Raw genomic sequence first — 18,139 nt, 5'->3', positions numbered from 1 at the left:
AATGAGATTAGGAATAAGGAGTTAGAACTTGGCAAGACCAATACAGCAAAGTTTGGGAGATTTTTGGATGAGCAGCCACATAGCCTCTTCAAGAAGAATAAACCATTCTTTCAATCAAGGATTGAATTTAAATTATCCAGTAATGTTTTTAAGAACAAAATTTGGAATGCAAAGGATTTGCCTTCTTTCTCTGACACTGCAGATACTACTGCTAACAAACAAGTGAGGTGTGGAGAAGATGAAGCCTGTGAAAGATTTCAAAAATCAAATACAACAAACAATCCTGCAAACGTAGATGGCACTCAGCAGATACATTTTTGCCATGGAAAATCACCGAAAGTGTTGAAATCTAGACCTGACAAGGTCACACACATGGATGAAAAAATGAAAAGTGGCAAAAATCAAATGAGCACAGAAGAACAAAAGAAATATTTAGAGCTCAAAATGTCTGGTTGGATTTTGGATTCGAACGGAAAATGGATCAAAGATGAGAATGTTGAATTTGATTCCGATGAGGAAGAACCACCTTAGACAAAATGAACAAGAACATTGAAGACGAAGGCATGTAAATGCAGTGCACAACATGAACAGGTATGATAGTTCTTTAAACAATTTAGGCATATGTACTTGAACACATTAAACAAGTAATCATAGTCAAAAGTTATGTGGTATGTGATAATCCATGACTATTATATTGGAATCCCATCAAAAATGAATTGAAGTAACATTTATTCACTATTTACAATCATTTTGCTATATTAAGCCTATATACACACAGAAGGAAGTTTTATTTCTCCTAAACTGTTAAGTTTATGGTTTCCATGTTATCACTTTCACTGCAATTTGGGCTGCTTTTCTCACAGCTGGACTTTCAACATCATGTATAAGTTTTTGCACCTAAAATATAATAAGTTGTATATATATATATATATAGATAATATATATATCACATAACAAAAGTTTCTAATACAAAACCATTCAGTTCAGATACCTTATTAACATTTTCCAATAATGTTTCTCTTCCTTTGGGAGCCTCTGCTAAGGTTGTGATTGCCTGTTAACAGAAATTTTAACAAAAGTCATCTTTCAATTGCAAAAATGCCTGAACATTTGTAATCTTATGAAACACAGCAGTGCTTCATATAGATATAGTTTATATTTATTGGTGGACTTTTATAAATGAACTTGCTACTAATTACCTTCAATGCATTTAATCTAACTTCACTCGACGTATCTGTGAGAAGGTTTACTAGACATGACAGCACACCTGCATTAATTGCGGCATATTTTCCTTGAGTTGTTATTGTGATACTGTGAAAAGTAAAGACCATCTGAGACGTTAATGACTGAGTGCCAATATTACCTGAACTCACATAGCTTTACTTCTATAAGATGAAAATGGATCAGACCCTTCCTTTATTGCGCAAATTACTATAGAAAGAGAATCTTCTTTGCCATACATGACTATATGCAAATTATCAATGTTCTAAATGGTGATTCACAGATAATGCCAAAGGGTTATCTTCAAAAGTAATGATCATGCAGCCTAGTAGGTTGAGGACAGATACTGAGAGACTTGGTGTTGGTTTAATGAGTAAGCAAATTGAGCTTGTCTAAGGTCTACAGGTTATAAAACAATGCATGACATACACCATGATAGCACCAGCAGCATTAGCCCTGACATCTGTGTCTCCATCCCGAAGTAGGGGAACCAAAGACACTACAGCTCCAACTTCCACTGCTTTATTCTTTCCATCCAATGGGAAACTAAATGAAAAGATAGTTTTGGCTTTAAGTAACTTATACATATACCATTGCCTTTTTTTAAATACTTTATTTATCATAAGTGAAAGAAGTAATCAATAATTTCTTGATAAATCATGCAGCTTATACAGAAGGGGAAACTAGGTACCACCATTAATTTGGTTATTTATGCTTGATGGTATCCGAGATCTTGTAAAGTGTCTTCTTACCTCAAATCCATTATGTCTCTGGAAGCTTTACTTCGAATTGCAGGCAACTCGTGTGATAACAGTCCAACAAAAACCTCCATTCCCTTACTTTTTAGTGCATCCTCTGTATTCACTCTCATACAGCCATGCAATGTGTCTAATACCACACACTGGAAATAAAAGTAACATTTTATATAACATTGTATTTTCTTACAAAAGAAAGGGGCATTTTTTGAAATAGGAAGATGTTTAATTTCTACATTTGAATTAAAAGTTATCACCTTTATCTCATCATTTTCTTCCAACAACTTTTCCACCAAGACTGGGACCAAACCAGCCTCAACAATGCCATTCTGTCCATTGCTTGTGTGTGAGAGCATCTCAATTGCTTTGTGTGAATTACTTCTAGATTCATATACCGTATCATCGAACTGAAAAATAGGATTAAATGTGAGTGCATCTTGTGCCAAACGTTATTACCTCATCATAAATTTAATCAGCAATCATTATTGCCCAGTATGATTTACAAATGCTTATTGTCTAATATGCTATGTTCCTGAACAATTCCTGATTTGAAACATTGACCTACCAACTTTGATAAAGGTGGTATGATTTGTTGGTCAAGAAAGGCATCTCTTCCGGATGCATGACCTGCTATGATGAATAACGCTTCGGTTGTTTTGTGCCGAACAGTTGAATCGACGTCTGCTAACAGGTCTTTTAAACTTGATACAACACCTGTTGTCGTTTGAAAAAGATATGCTTTGATATAGTGTGGATGGATTAGTGTAGGGGTTTTCCCAGACATAATGCAGGACAAAGAAACCTGGACTTAATCTACTCTACCTACCAAAAAAAATTCTAATAAATAGAGCTAAGTAGACTATCAAGGCAACAAGGCCAACTAGAGTAAAGTAAGGCACACTAGCTATTCACAGAATAAAGAACAAAACTCGAAAGATCATCTGATCTGGCCGATTTGGATCTAGACCATCTGGTTGTATTACTTGTATATTTAGGAAATTCTTACCAACTCGCAGAGCTTGAGAAATGTTTTCTGGATCATGCAGTATATCACATAGAGACATCAACGCCCTGTGCTTTGTCAAAATGTCATTTCCGTTCAGTTCTCGATTCTAAACACACAACAAACGATCACGAACAATATTTTTCTAAACGTGAATTGTCAATTGTATTCGTCGTTATTTGTGGAAACTCACCAATTTCGGCAGTGCCCGTTGTCCATACGCTAAGGGTGCCTTTGTTATATCAATATTCGGCGGTAGTCTGTTAGATATAACTGTTCCAGCCATGATTTTTGAACCAAAATCAAATTGTATTTTCTAAATTTGTCAATTATTTTCATTGATACAATTGCTTCCGTAAGGTTGCTAAGCAACGAATACGCGATCGGGCAGTAGACTCTTGCGGGTAACCCCCCGATTTGTGTTATTTGCAAGTTGCAAAATTGCAACAATGAAAATATTGCATGTGAAAATATTTAATAGGCACTTATAGTTTACTTTCAGTCTTTCATATCTATCACTTGTTTGGTAATCTCTAATTACTCTTCTCTTTCAAGATTTAAAACTATAGAGTCATGAATAAAATTTAACTTGGTATAAAATGACCACATTGCAACACACCAAATATGAATTTAATTGACCTAATACAGCCTTGGCAAACTACACAGTACACACGTTTGTTCACTCAAAACTAATGCCTTTAGCTCTTTTTGCTTTTTTACTGCTCGGATTTACAAGACTACTGCCTTGTGGTTTTCGTCTCAAGTTCATACCCTGCCTGCTTTTTCTGGCAGGTTCATAACCAAACTCTTGATTGTCTGAGCTGTTTCTTTCTTTTTCTCTTCCCATTTCTAATGCCTCATTTGCTTCTGTTAGAGTCTTTCTCAACTCTTTCACTTTATCAGTTAAATTGAACATTATGTAGTGCAGCTCTGATTTTTTATCATTTATTTTTGCTTCATACAAGTCAAAATTTAATGAATTCTTTTCTCCAGGACAATGTAAGATAACTTTATTCCCAACTTTGACCAAGGACAATGTTGAACTCTCAAACGCATACTTTATAACATCCAAAAATTTCTCCAAATTGTCCACTTCGCTTGATTCGTATTGAGTAACTAAATCATACTTCTCAAAGCTCACTCTCCAAATATCAAATCCATTGCTAGCTGCTATAATATATGAAGCACCGTCGTTACTTAATCTTGCCCAACAAACAGCTCTGTCCCCATCTAAATTTCCGTCATGAAAAAATTCCTTTGCGCCACAATTTGCAATGATTTCGCGTAAAGGCAAATCCATAATATTGGCAGTCATTTTGTTTTGCTTTTGTTAATTTCAGTTTTACGTTGATATTGAAAATTAGCAATGTGTATATATTACAAAATAATATTATGTATATATGGTATAAATGAACTAATATAGGTCGCACCCTAGGGGCCACGTTACCCCCGGAAACCTTGAAATTAAAATTAGTTTCCGGGGGGTATTCATGACTATTCATGACCGTTTTAGGAGCATCTTGAATATTTATGAATACCTGCTTGTTCATTTGAATTTTACAACCCCGTGTTACGAACGACTTTTCGTACGGATTTTCACAGAAGGGTTGACAAGAATTCCTAAAATATGGTGGTATGATAAACGTTTTTCATTTAAGTATATCACGTTCAAACATTTATACCCTATTGATTTTCGTATTAGTGTCCGAAACCGCGAACATTTGAACACCCTAGCAATCTTACTATTTTAACGTAACATATTTCAAATTTCAATGTGCAATCAAACGATTTAGAGTAGATTAGCTTGGTCTTACAAGTTGATTTTTTGTATGCTTAGCGCTATTTTTCAGTGAAACATGTAGTATGGCAAAGCATCGTACACTTTGTACTTTGTACTTAATTGTACACAATCTGTACTTTTTTTGAAAAAATTGTCAAGCAGTTGTCAACGAACGTGTACATAAATTAAAAGTTGACATCAGATACAGGAAATATTACAATTAAGAGGTGCTTATTAGAGGTACTTATATATGATTTGGATGTCCAGTTGCCACTTGCAACTAAATTTACACCATTACATGTACCTGCCTATCTTGAAATTTTACACCTGGCAGTCACTTGTAAACATGAACAATTTCCTTACTGCATGCAGCCCTAGTAACATTTAGAAGAATGCAGAGCAATTAAGACCCTGCCAACCCAATGTAATTCATGCATTAGGTGTTAACAGTGAATTAACATTGAATGCCATATAGTCTTATAGATAAATGTACGTTGTTTTATGTTTCTTAATGCATGAATTAGACTTCAAGAGAACAAGGATAAACACCATTTTTAAAGAACGCAGCAATTTTATACTCTAAAATTGATCCTGTAACAGATTTTAAAGATATGCGCTATAGGCAGGGTATTCTATAATTGTACTGAATGCACATTTTATAGGGAAATTGAAAATTAAAGGCGTTACACTATGCAACTTTCCTTGCAACTTGCAATGCAATTCCACTCCTGAGGCATCTAAAGTTGACAAATATGAAATTCTCTTATACAATGTTCAATCTGGTATTATATCAAAAAAATACCTAAAAAAGTGCACAGTTGATGTGGGTCGAAAATGCATAATACGAACAGGTGATTTGTTACTCTTGTATAGCACAAGAGGATACTGATCAAGGGTGGAACAGTTGTTAATCATGATCGTATGTTTGAAGCTGATGTTTTTATTGAAGATGGTCTAATCAAGTATGTTCTTGAAAAATATTCTATTTTTTGTATCTCCTCCTGTACCCATATCTAAAATTACACTGGCTTAACCATAAATACAAAGAATAAACAGTTTCTTCATTGTTTCTTTCTTCTTTAGTTGGTTTACTAAATTATCTTCCATTAGATTTTCCATATTATAAATTAGATTAACGTGATAAATAAGATTTTACTAAATATTTAAATAATTTAATAGGGACGTTGGTGAATCGCTTGTAGTTCCCGGTGGTGCTAAGATCATTGATGCTCATAAAAAATATGTTATGCCTGGTAATAATTATTGATTATTATACAATGTGGCAACTGATATCAACTCTCACATGGACCAATGTATTTGGTACATATTAGGTAAAGCATATATAAGGAAAAGGCTTAAACTATACATCTTATGCAATCTGTATTTTTTATAGGTGGTATTGACACTCATACACACATGCAGCTCCCATTCATGGGTACTGTAGCTGTAGATGACTTCTATCATGGCACCAGGGCAGCTGTTGCTGGAGGAACTACAATGATAAGTGAGTTTGTTTTATTGTTTAATGTTTCTTATCATATAGCCTTTCTCACTCTCCTTCTTTGCATCTTCCTTTTCCCCTCCTCTATCTTCTTTTTCCCCACCCCTATCTTCTTTCATCCTTTTTCTTCTTTCTTGTGCTGTACCAGAATCTCATCTCTTCCCTCTACTATCTCCTTTTCTAGCCTTCATGCCCTATCTTTCATCCTTACTATTCTTCTTCCATCACCCAAGTCATCATCTTTATTAATTGAATTGCCTTTTTTGTAAATTTTCAGTCGATTTTGTTATTCCTGCGAAAGGAGAATCCTTGCTTGCCGCATACGACAAATGGCGTAAATGGGCAGATGAAAAAGGTACATGTTCAACAATGCAAGAATCTGTCTGATTGAAACTGAATTCATGGACTTACCATAACATTTTTCCATAAAATTCAAGACATTAGAACATAAGTTTGTTGCTAACTTTTAATTGCTCCATCTTTTTTACCAGTTGTCTGTGATTACTCATTTCATGTTGCTGTTACATGGTGGGGTGAGAATGTTGGTAAAGAGATGGAGGTTCTTTGTAAAGAAAGAGGTATTTACTTTGCCTTCGCTGCTGTAGCTATGACCATATCATTTCTGCAAATCCTCTTATTAAGGCTTATTTAGACCTTGAAATCATCTGGAAGATATTCGTCTTGCTGTCTCTTGTCTTGTCTTGTTTTAATTGTCTTGTTGTCTATACCTCATATCTTGAGTTGTCATTTTGTTAGAGTTTTTTCTTGTATTTCTTGTTTGTTTTTTCTTGTATTTCTTGTACATGAAGTAATCCATAATAAGTCTGTTCCTCTGTTAGCTGTAGCCTTTCCTCAGCTGTATTCATTCCCAAAATACACTTCCATAGATCAGTGTAAATTTGTTAATGTCATATAGGAGTCAATTCCTTCAAAACGTTTATGGCTTACAAAGGGGTGATGATGACTACCGATGAGGAGGTACTGCCATATTTATTTTCTATTTGAAATTCTCGCTGGATGACTTTGTCAATTGAATTGACAAATCTTAAATTGACATAGTTGAAACATGTGTTACATAAAATGATGTTAGCAATACAGTACAAAGTAAGCATATTTTGTTTCCTTTAGATGTACCATATCTACTCAAAGTGCAAGGATATTGGAGCCTTGGCAATGGTGCATGCAGAAAATGGTGACTTGATCCATGAGGTATGAATGTGGCATGGTTGGTTGACAGTGATGGGCTCTGGGTGGGTTTGTGTAAAAAATACTAAAAGTCGGTATGCTCTATGCAGGAAAATACTCGGCTTTTGGCCTAGATAGAAAATTGCTTTGTGTTGCATATATTTAGTATTGTACATTTCACTTTCAATCTATTTCAATGTTCTAGGGTTCTAAGAAAATGGTGGCGCTTGGTATCACAGGACCTGAGGGTCATGAAATGTGTCGACCTGAGTGGGTAAGGATAATATGTTGTTTACAAAATGTGTATTAGAATCTTGGATTCAACTACCATAGTATGTCTCCTCAAGGTAGTAATGTTTGTTTACTAATTTCCACCCCATGTTTTTCCGTTTAGGTTGAAGCAGAAGCCACCCTTCGTGCTATCACAATTGCCAGTCAGGTGAGGTAGACTTGTGTTGCAACCCTAGTTGCTTCTTTAATGCTGTCCCATTTCCTTTCCACCAAAGTCAAGATTCAAACCTTACAAGCCAGGCTTTTTACCACAATCCAGTGTGGTTTTGTAGAGTGGAGTGCAGGTCTGACCAGGGGTGGGAAACAAGCACCAGTTGTATTACTAAGGAATGTTTGTTGGAAATTTCAATGATTCAATCCTTCTGAGTGCAAAAACCGAATTATAATTCATACTAATTTCCCGGAATAATTCCCAAAATTTAAACTGATGCCCAAATTTGTATCCCTCCTGCCCCCACCTGCTGTACAAGGAAGGGCTCCCCTCGCCACCCCACCCCCTTCCATAAATCCATTCCTGGCTTGTCAACTGTTCTCGTTGAATCCATTCAGGTCAACTGTCCATTATACGTCGTTCACGTGATGAGCAAGAGCAGCGCTGAGGTGATCGCCGACGCTCGCAGACGAGGCTGCGTGACATTCGGTGAACCAATAGCAGCGTGCCTCGGCACGGATGGCACAAACTACTGGCACAAGTGTTGGAGACACGCTGCCGGCCACGTGATGGGTCCTCCGTTACGACCCGATCCGACAACGCCCGCATATCTCATGGATCTCCTTGCTAAGTATGTTCGTACCATTGAACTGCAGTTGTTGGAGAACTTAGGACTGTTTTCCACTCCAAGCATATCGTAGCGACACGCAGCATATCTCATTCTTTCCTGGGCACTCAGATAGAACTAATGACTTTGAAACAAAGGAATACGTTACGGTTCGCTACGGTTGAAGTGAAAAACAGGCCTAACTGAAACTAGACAATCCCATCCTTACCAACGTTGATTTGGCAAATCTTGAGTTAGGCAAACCTTTAAACTTATACACTTCATTAACTGTCTAATAAATATACACTAGGATGTATTAACTTCTGTCATCCTCGCCCCTGGCGCTAACCATGATTTTCAGAAGTGACAACGAATTTTGCGTTTCAGCGGTGACCTTCAGTGCACAGGAACTGACAACTGCACGTTTAGCGCAAACCAGAAAGCTTTAGGCAAAGATGACTTTAGAAGAATTCCCAATGGCGTAAACGGTAAGGTTCATCTTTAAATATTTAACTAAGATCAACTCGATTATAAGATGGGTTTAGATTTCGTTCCCACATTAACGAGACTCTCTTTTTTGTTTATTAGGAGTCGAGGATCGCATGTCCGTGATATGGGAAAAGGGTGTGGTATGTTGGCCTTGGTTTCTTGAAATTTCTTCTACTGTCTTCAGTATTATGAAATAAACGAAGTAACTCCTGTGTTTATTTTTTCAAGCATTCTGGCAAGATGGACGCGTGTCGATTTGTGGCTGTCACAAGCTCAGAGGCAGCGAAAATCTTCAACATTTATCCACAGAAGGTTAGCTTGGATTAATTGACGCCAAATGATATCGTGAATTTGTTTGGTCCATCACTAACTATGCATTTCTACCATCGTCAGATAAACCTGGAAATTTTTTTTTATAAAAAAGAATGAATTTGGATGCTGCACAAATTCTACAAGCATTATTTTATTACAAATTATTTCTGAGCCTTGAACTTTCGACATTTCAGGGTCGTATCGCAGTGGGCTCTGATGCTGATGTCATCGTCTGGGACGCCAATGCAACTCGAGTCATTTCTGCAAAGACACATCATCAAGTAAGAAATTGGCCAAACGCCCTAATCCATAAAATATTTGCATAAAAAAGACAAGAATTATTGCTCTAGCTCTATATGAAAAATCATCGAAGAACTGAACATCGCTTCGCAAAGTTTTCTTTTCGATCATAAATTTGAAGGTCTTTTTAGCCATATTCTATATTCATACTCTATGTCTTAAATCTTATGGCCTCAACACATGGTTATTCTTTCTAAAGATCTAAACTAAAGGACTCTAATATGGGAGCATCAAATGTAGTATAAGAACTGCCTTAAACAAAAACACTTCTCGACGTTTCGACCCGGGCGCCTTCGTCAGAAGAGTTAGTTAGTTAACGTCGAGAAGTGTTTTGTCTATTTTAGGCAGTTGTTATACCACATTTGATGCTAAGTTATTTGAAGACGCTGCCACGCTGCTCCCAGGTTATATTGGAACGTTTCTAATTTGGGAGGGCTACTCTTTGGGATTGAAATTTGGGAGAGCGACTACAGCGATGCAATGTATAATTTTAAAAACCCACGATTTTCGGTGCAATCTTCATCTTTTGACCGATGGAAATAAGCAAAACATTATGAACGCTTTAATGCATAAGTGTTTTTATTTGTGCACCCGTAACATATTCGCTCATTCGCATCCACCAAAAAAAGAAAATCGCATATAAACTCACAACAAAAATTGCAAGTGTAAACGGGTTTTAAAGCGGGTTCTTCTTTTTTCCATAGCAAGTGGATTTCAACATCTTCGAAGGTTTAGAGTGTCATGGGGTTGTGAGCACGACCATTTCACGTGGTGAGGTCGTGTACGAAGATGGAGAGGTACTGTATACCTTTAAACTAACTTCACTCTACTATTTTGCCATGATGAGAAATTCTTAATTGTCGTTTCTTTTTTTCCCAACAGTTGAATGTTGTGAGAGGCGCTGGCAAATTTGTTTCTAATCCATGTTACTCAAATTACGTTTACAAAACAGTCGAACAACGAGACAAGGTATGCATGAAAGACTAATGTGACGCGCTTTTTACCTCGCCTAGCCGGGATAACTCGCTCCATATAAACAGCCCCTTACTCGCTCAACAACTGCACTGGGTGAAACAACTTTTCGACGTCTGTCGTCAGAGGAAGGCCTTTTTGGTCGAAATTTAGAATTTGTCATGCGAACTTGAAATAAAGAAGATAGTCTTCCAAGTTTGATTCAATAAGCGAATTAGATCTCCATGCATGTTTGGATGGACATGCAGATCCAAACACGGGCTTTGACCAATCAGAACACACGTTATATACATGTTATTTTATAATGTTCAATCATATTGTCAGGTCTGTGTGCCCAAGAAAGTCGAGCGAGAGCCATATAATGGTCCCGTCGTACAAATTCCTCAAGACAAAGAACCCGTCACGCCTCTGTCTCCCGTACAGTATTCCAAGAAGGACAGGGAGGAGAAGGTGTCACGTGTCGGTCATAGGGATCTCCATTCCTCAGGATTCTCGCTATCTGGTAAGTTGCTCCGAAGACAGCGGAACATCAAGAAGGTTAAAATTGAACATCAGAGAGGGTATACGATTAGCCTTGTTTTGTTTAAAAATAGTTTCCATCGATTTCTGTGTGATTCGAACTGTAATCTCGACAATCTTTTTCCAGTAGACTTTTGCCTCTTGAGGCAAACGATGATTTCCATCATGAAACATGTAAACAAATATTTACAAGAAATTCTAAAAAAATAAAACCGTAGCCGTAGGCCATGCATGCAGAATCAGGGTATCTTAACCTCTCTAAATGTATAAATTTCGAGGTGACTATTGATTTTCTTGCATTCTGATTGGTCAAAATTCTCTTTCTCTGAAGTGATGATAGTCAGTGGTTTGTGGTCAGTGATTTTAACTATTTGGTGCAAATACGAAATTTGAAGTAATTATATTTGTCGACACCTCGAAATTAGTTAATTGTTAAATAGAAGCCCTCAGCGTGTGAATTATGACAGCTATGCAACTGGGTCGGTGACTGTGTAACTTGTATATAGATACTTCTATATGAATTCTATTCCATCGTATAGGAGGACAAGTTGATGATGACCAACCATTCCGACCATCGTCTCGTGTGCACAAACCTCCAGGTGGTGGATCCTCTTTCTCGCTAGGCTAGGAAATTGAGGATTTATTGAACTCTAGATTGAGCATAAAAAAGGAATATCTTGTGAGTGACTGTGAATTAACAATTTTTTTCTTCATGTATATTTTCTGCATCGTTTTCTTCAAAGTTTCATCATATAATCGTCAATGCAGCTAATTGCTAAAGGCTGGTTTTTGCAAAGTAATCTACTTTGTCTACCTTGTCTTCAAAGCACAGAAGAAAAATTCTTCAGCAGTTTTGAATACAATACCTCCTAGTTTTCGGAGCATGCCCTTAAGGCACAGAAATACCTATATATCAGAAGAACTCTATTGTTTCTTTCGTAATTGTGATTGATTGCTACTATTTACGGTACTTAAGCGGAATCACGCTTACGAAAAAAACAATAGAGTTGTCCTTCTGATAGGTATTCTGTATCTTTAGGATGTCACACGAATTTGCCGTGCAGCAGCCATGCAGTATCATGGCTGAATTTTGGGCTACGTGTGTCGGTCCTGACACAGTAGCCCAAGACAGACATAGTAGCCCAAGACAAAATACATTTTCATAAAAAAAAACTCGGAGAATTTCAAAAATGTGAAAAAAGTAAATTTTTTCAGTCTCGAGAACATCACCCTGTCAAATTTTCGTGAAAAAAAATTATTAAAGGTAAGTAAACATTAGCATTAAAGCGCGACATTTTTAAAACTTTTTTAAAGTTTTTTGTCGGATATTTTTTAATTTTCAGTCTTTGGGAGGCACATGTTTTTAATTTTTTTTGACTTGTGTTTTTTTGTCAATTTTCAAGTACTTTTTTGAAGCGAAGAATTGTTCAAATGTTTCTTAATTTTTTTTTACTTCCAATTTTTTTCAAATTTACAGTCTTCTTAAAAAGTGAGTCTTAACTTTTAAGCTCACAAATCATACCGAAATTTCTAAGGCTAATTTTTGCACTGCCAGCACTTGAACCATTTGTCCTACGATTGAGAGACTAAGGTCTTAACCACTAGACCACTGCGTCATTTGCCGAAAGCCTATTGTTCTTTAAGAATTTTAAACTGCTGCAGTAGACCGTAAAGTGTCCTTTTTCGCTCACTGCATTTACTATAAGCTAAAACAGGTTGATTTAGTTAAGAAATGATGTGAATGAAGAACATTCTTTATTCTTGATTTAATGCAATAGTGCACATAGTGCAGAATAACCACGTGCACACATCACAGACTTAGATAGTTAATTAAAGATAGTACCGCGCAAATGGTAAGACTTACCAATTACCATTTTGTTCAATTTTGACGACTTTTTGAACTGTTCAAAAACTGTCTTAAAATGCTTAGAAAGGCTTCCTAAAACTAATATCTTTCATTTTAGAGCATATTTGGTTAGTTTTTTAACCAATGAAAAAGTGGTCAAAATTGACCAAAATGATAAGGCTTACCACTTATCATTTTGGTCAATTTTGACGACTTTTTCAACTGTTCAAAAACTGTCTTAAAATGCTAAAAATGGCCTCCTAGGACTATTATCTTTTATTTTAGAGCATATTTGGTTGGTTTTTGGAACATTGAAATATCGTCAAAATTGAGCAAAATTGTAAGGGTTACCTCTTACCATTTTGGTCAATTTTGACGACTTTTTCAACTGTTCAACAACTGTCTCAAAATGCTAAAAGTGGCTTACTAAGACTAATATCTTTCATTTTAGAGCATATTTCGTTGGTTTTTGGAACATTGAAAAAGTCGTCAAAATTGAGCAAAATGGTAAGGCTTACCCCTTACCATTTTGGTCAATTTTGACGACTTTTTGAACTCTTCAACAACTGTCCTAAGGAAAAAAAACTAAACAAAAAAAAAATAGACATAAAAACTAACTAGAAAACTAGAAAAATCGAAAAAAAAACTAGAGAAATAGAAGAAAAACTAGAAAAAAAACTAGAGAAAAAAAAACTAGACAAAAAAAACACTAGACAAAAAAACTAACTAGAAAAATAGAAAAAAACTAGAAAAAAACAACTAGAAAAATAGAAAGAACTAGAGAAATAGAAGTAAAAACTAGAGGAAAAAAAACTAGACAAAAAAACTAACTAGAAAAATAGAAAAAAAAACTAGAGAAATAGAAGTAAAAACTAGAGAAAAAAAACTAGACAGAAAAAAACTAGACAAAAAAAAACTGGACAAAAAACTAACTAGAAAAATACTAGAGAAATAAAACTAGAGAAATAGAAGTAAAAACTAGAGAAAAAAAACTAGACAGAAAAAAACTAGACAAAAAACTAACTAGAAAAATAGAAAAAAACTAGAAAAAAACAACTAGAAAAATAGAAAGAACTAGAGAAATAGAAGTAAAAACTAGAGGAAAAAAAACTAGACAAAAAAACTAACTAGAAAAATAGAAAAAAAAACTAGAGAAATAGAAGTAAAAACTAGAGAAAAAAAACTAGACAGAAAAAAACTAGACAAAAAAACTGGACAAAAACTAACTAGAAAAAACTAGAGAAATAAAACTAGAGAAATAGAAGTAAAAACTAGACAGAAAAAAAACTAGACAGAAAAAAACTAGACAAAAAACTAACTAGAAAAATACTAGAGAAATAGAAGTAAAAACTAGACAAAAAAAAAACTAGACAAAAACACTAACTAGAAAAATAGAAAAAAACTAGAGAAATAGAAGTAAAAACTAGACAAAAAAAACTAGACAGAAAAAAACTAGACAAAAAAAAAACTAGACAAAAACTAACAAGAAATACTAGAGAAATAGAAGTAAAAACTAGACAAAAAAAAACTAGACAAAAACACTAACTAGAAAAATAGAAAAAAAACTAGAGAAATAGAAGTAAAAACTAGAGAAAAAAAACTAGACAGAAAAAAACTAGACAAAAAAGAAGAAATAGAAGTAAAAACTAGAGTAAAAAAAACTAGAGAAAAAAAACTAAGTAGAAAAAAAACTAGAGAAATAGAAGTAAAAACTAGAAAAGAAAACTAGAGAGAAAAAAAAAAGAAAAAACTAGATAAATAGAAGATAATAATAACAGGTTTTTTTTTTAACTTAGAAAAAATACTAAAAAATATTAAGAGGTTTAATTTAGAATTGTCAAGTCACACAGAAGAACTTGCAAAATAAAAACACTAACACCACCAGATGAAAAAGGTTTACTTCTTAAACTTTACAAAGAAAAAAGTTATCGTTATAAATCCAAGTTTTGAAAATTGTCACATAATTCATCACATTTCACACCAAAATATATGAATTAATGAATCTGGGTGCCTTTCAACTTTGTTCAACACTAAAGTAAAAAAAAGAATTTCATCAAAAAAATAATAAGAGAAAATATATTTAGAACAAAAACTAATACTAAGAAGAAATTAAAGAGAAAAGAAGTATAAGAAATAGCCAAAGCAACTGCCAAAATCTTTTCAATTGTGAAAGCACAAGGAAAAACATGCAAAATCGAAACAAAACAAACACCACAAGGCAAAAATCAAGTTTCTTCTTAAACTTTTCAAAAAACATTTAGAAGCAACTGCCAAAATCTTTTCAATTGTGAAAGCACACGGAAAAACATGCAAAATCAAAACACTAACACCACCAGACAAAAAAGGTTTACTTCTTAAACTTTACAAAGAATAATTTCTCTTTATAAATCCAAGTTTTGAAAATTGTCACATAATTGATCACATTTCACACATGTTATCACACACTAAAATATATTAATTAATGAATCTAGGATAGGGCTAAAATAATTCAGGTTCTTCAGGGATGCCTTTCAACTTTCTTCAACTTCATTCATTCTAAAGAGAAAAAGCATTTCATCAATCCTTTTAGGCAAAAAGTGGCAGCAAAGTTTGTATTTTCAACCTGACATCATTATTAAAAGATATTACTCATTATCTTACTTTAGTCATGCCAATTATATTTTTGCCATTTCACCCTTCTGAGTACTACAGAATATAAATCACAGGGAAATCAGAAACATTTCTCCCAAGTTCTCCCACTTTTTCGTGGATATTTATTGTAAGACCACCACAGGAATTTTAGTAATCAGCCAGACTGGTTCAGCTGTTATAGCATCAAGTTTCATCATTGGTTTCACACATGGTGACCATAGAAGCAAATTTCAATTTCATAGTTGTCATCTCAACAATGTAGTGGCTTTTTAAAATCAAATGCTGACCATCCATGACAAAATCAAATTACCTCTGTGAGGAAATCTTGTCACTTCCAATGTTCATCTGACAGTAAAGTTCATATCTACAGCTCATGTTGCACTCTTGACCAAGAAAAATCTTGAATATAGATATATAAATAAGATATGATTAATATAAAATTCCATTTTCAACTATCTTAACTATTGTCTAGTTTTTGGTCAGGTATTCTATGGTTATACTTCATCCCTCTACATATAACTATGGTTGCTATATTTATTTAAAGACCACCACAGGAATTTATTACTGGTGACATATAGTGAGCATAGAAGCAATGTTAACTTAGTAATCTTAACAAAATTTGTGACTGCCTGAGGATTTTCCAAAAAAAAATCCTAGTTGCAGCAAATTCCCCCTTATACTAAATAACAAAATATATACCCGGGTAGTTGATATGTATTACAAGGTCACTACAAGAATTTCAGCTGCAAGGCTAATATAACTTTTGATGGAACAATCAAATTACCTTTGCGCAGAAATCTTGTCACTTCCAAAGTTCATCTGACAGTAAAGTTCATATCCACAGCTCATGTTGCATTCTTGACCAAGGAAAATCTTGAATATGCATATATAAATAAGAAGACATGATTAATATAAAATTCCATTTTCAACTATCTTAATTATTGTCTAGTTTTTGGTCAGGTATTCTATGGTTATACTTCATCCCTCTACATATAACTATGGTTGCTATATTTATTTAAAGACCACAACAGGAATTTATTACTGGTGACACATAGTAAGCATAGAAGCAATGTTAACTTAGTAATCTTAACAAAATTTGTGACTGCCTGACGATTTTCCAAAAAAAGATCCTAGTTGCAGCAAATTCCCCCTTATACTAAATAACAAAATATATACCCGGGCAGTTGATATGTATTACAAGGTCACTACAAGAATTTCAGCTGCAAGGCTGATATAACTTTTGAAGGAACAATCGAATTACCTCGGTGCAGAAATCTTGTCACTTCCAATGTTCATCTGACAGACAGTAAAGTTCATATCCACAGTTCATGTTGCACTCTTGACCAAGGAAAATCTTGAATATAGATATATAAATAAGAAGACATGATTAATATAAAATTCCATTTTCAATTATCTTAATTATTGTCTAGTTTTTGGTCAGGTATTCTATGGTTATACCTCATCCCTCCACATATAACTATGGTTGCTATATTTATTTAAAGACCACCACAGGAATTTATTACTGGTGACACATAGTGAGCATAGAAGCAATGTTAACTTAGTAATCTTAACAAAATTTGTGACTGCCTGACGATTTTCCAAAAAAAGATCCTAGTTGCAGCAAATTCCCCCTTATAAAATAACAAAATATATACCCGGGCAGTTGATATGTATTACAAGGTCACTACAAGAATTTCAGCTGCAAGGCTGATATAACTTTTGAAGGAACAATCGAATTACCTCGGTGCAGAAATCTTGTCACTTCCAATGTTCATCTGACAGACAGTAAAGTTCATATCCACAGTTCATGTTGCACTCTTGACCAAGGAAAATCTTGAATATAGATATATAAATAAGAAGACATGATTAATATAAAATTCCATTTTCAATTATCTTAATTATTGTCTAGTTTTTGGTCAGGTATTCTATGGTTATACCTCATCCCTCCACATATAACTATGGTTGCTATATTTATTTAAAGACCACCACAGGAATTTATTACTGGTGACACATAGTGAGCATAGAAGCAATGTTAACTTAGTAATCTTAACAAAATTTGTGACTGCCTGACGATTTTCCAAAAAAAGATCCTAGTTGCAGCAAATTCCCCCTTATACTAAATAACAAAATATATACCCGGGCAGTTGATATGTATTACAAGGTCACTACAAGAATTTCAGCTGCAAGGCTGATATAACTTTTGAAGGAACAATCGAATTACCTCGGTGCAGAAATCTTGTCACTTCCAATGTTCATCTGACAGACAGTAAAGTTCATATCCACAGTTCATGTTGCACTCTTGACCAAGGAAAATCTTAAACATAAGAAGACATTATTAATATAAAATTGCATTTTCAACTATCTTAATTATTATCTAGTTTTAGCAGAAGGCACATAAACAGTAAAGTAAAATACTTAACTTTGACCAGACAGCACAACAATCTTGCTCAGAAAGGTCCGCGAACGGTCCACGTGGATGGGATCGCCATTTTGAATTCGGCGGTCGGGCGAGTCTTGAACTGATTTCTATTTTCTATTTTTCTTGACGTTCGTCTTGATAACTGGCTGTTGAGATA

General features: G+C 34.5%; 3 protein-coding genes and 1 long non-coding RNA gene across 6 annotated transcripts; 1 reads left to right on the top strand and 3 right to left on the bottom strand.

The window, feature by feature from the left end:
- Window positions 1-501: 501 nt before the first annotated feature.
- On the top strand, window positions 502-11,803 carry LOC114518198 (dihydropyrimidinase-like). Of its 2 annotated transcripts, none has more exons than XM_028538144.1 (19): window positions 502-591; window positions 5,633-5,721; window positions 5,939-6,012; window positions 6,153-6,263; window positions 6,538-6,615; window positions 6,752-6,838; window positions 7,177-7,238; window positions 7,389-7,469; window positions 7,651-7,719; window positions 7,840-7,884; window positions 8,286-8,518; window positions 8,882-8,982; window positions 9,083-9,123; window positions 9,212-9,295; window positions 9,490-9,576; window positions 10,300-10,392; window positions 10,478-10,564; window positions 10,892-11,069; window positions 11,626-11,803. In XM_028538144.1, the coding sequence occupies exons 2-19, from the start codon at window positions 5,681-5,683 to the stop codon at window positions 11,712-11,714; spliced, it is 1,641 nt and encodes a 546-aa protein (XP_028393945.1). In that variant the 5' UTR covers window positions 502-591; window positions 5,633-5,680; the 3' UTR covers window positions 11,715-11,803. The 2 variants fall into 2 exon arrangements, with proteins under 2 accessions (XP_028393945.1, XP_028393944.1); XM_028538143.1 differs by lacking the exon at window positions 502-591 and adding an exon at window positions 4,505-4,612.
- On the bottom strand, window positions 653-3,347 carry LOC114518199 (radial spoke head 14 homolog). Its single transcript, XM_028538145.1, has 9 exons — window positions 3,173-3,347; window positions 2,983-3,088; window positions 2,542-2,690; window positions 2,234-2,383; window positions 1,974-2,122; window positions 1,651-1,767; window positions 1,200-1,311; window positions 992-1,054; window positions 653-897 (listed from the first exon to the last, which is right to left on the bottom strand). The coding sequence occupies exons 1-9, from the start codon at window positions 3,263-3,265 to the stop codon at window positions 811-813; spliced, it is 1,026 nt and encodes a 341-aa protein (XP_028393946.1). The 5' UTR covers window positions 3,266-3,347; the 3' UTR covers window positions 653-810.
- On the bottom strand, window positions 3,468-4,362 carry LOC114518200. Its single transcript, XM_028538146.1, has one exon. It carries the CDS (start codon window positions 4,292-4,294, stop codon window positions 3,659-3,661), a length of 636 nt encoding a protein of 211 aa, XP_028393947.1. The 5' UTR covers window positions 4,295-4,362; the 3' UTR covers window positions 3,468-3,658.
- A 4,119-nt stretch (window positions 11,804-15,922) lies between the features above and the next one.
- On the bottom strand, window positions 15,923-17,810 carry LOC114518438. 2 transcript variants are annotated; one of them, XR_003686485.1, is made up of 3 exons: window positions 17,785-17,810; window positions 16,348-16,436; window positions 15,923-15,962 (listed from the first exon to the last, which is right to left on the bottom strand). It is a non-coding gene; the product is annotated as an uncharacterized LOC114518438 (long non-coding RNA). The 2 variants fall into 2 exon arrangements; XR_003686486.1 differs by lacking the exon at window positions 17,785-17,810 and adding an exon at window positions 16,825-16,836.
- Window positions 17,811-18,139: the final 329 nt, after the last annotated feature.

Source organism: Dendronephthya gigantea, unplaced genomic scaffold, assembly GCF_004324835.1.
Source record: "Dendronephthya gigantea isolate DGI-Jeju-01 unplaced genomic scaffold, DenGig_1.0 000010F, whole genome shotgun sequence".
Lineage (NCBI taxonomy): Eukaryota > Metazoa > Cnidaria > Anthozoa > Malacalcyonacea > Nephtheidae > Dendronephthya > Dendronephthya gigantea.
Note: the sequence above shows the minus strand (reverse complement) of the source record. Positions and strands in the feature narration are given on the sequence as shown.

What these genes read in the sequence shown, in the direction of transcription:
- LOC114518200 (XM_028538146.1), bottom strand. Translation starts at nt 4,294, where the DNA reads ATGACTGCCAATATTATGGATTTGCCTTTACGCGAAATCATTGCAAAT.
- LOC114518199 (XM_028538145.1), bottom strand. Translation starts at nt 3,265, where the DNA reads ATGGCTGGAACAGTTATATCTAACAGACTACCGCCGAATATTGATATA. An exon ending in AACGGGCACTGCCGAAATTG is followed by an intron (nt 3,089 to 3,172) that starts GTGAGTTTCCAC and finishes TTGTGTGTTTAG; the next exon opens with AATCGAGAACTGAACGGAAA. An exon ending in GCTGCTGGTGCTATCATGGT is followed by an intron (nt 1,312 to 1,650) that starts GTATGTCATGCA and finishes TACTTTTCACAG; the next exon opens with TATCACAATAACAACTCAAG.
- LOC114518198 (XM_028538143.1), top strand. An exon ending in TCGTGTACGAAGATGGAGAG is followed by an intron (nt 10,393 to 10,477) that starts GTACTGTATACC and finishes TTTTCCCAACAG; the next exon opens with TTGAATGTTGTGAGAGGCGC. An exon ending in CAGTCGAACAACGAGACAAG is followed by an intron (nt 10,565 to 10,891) that starts GTATGCATGAAA and finishes TCATATTGTCAG; the next exon opens with GTCTGTGTGCCCAAGAAAGT.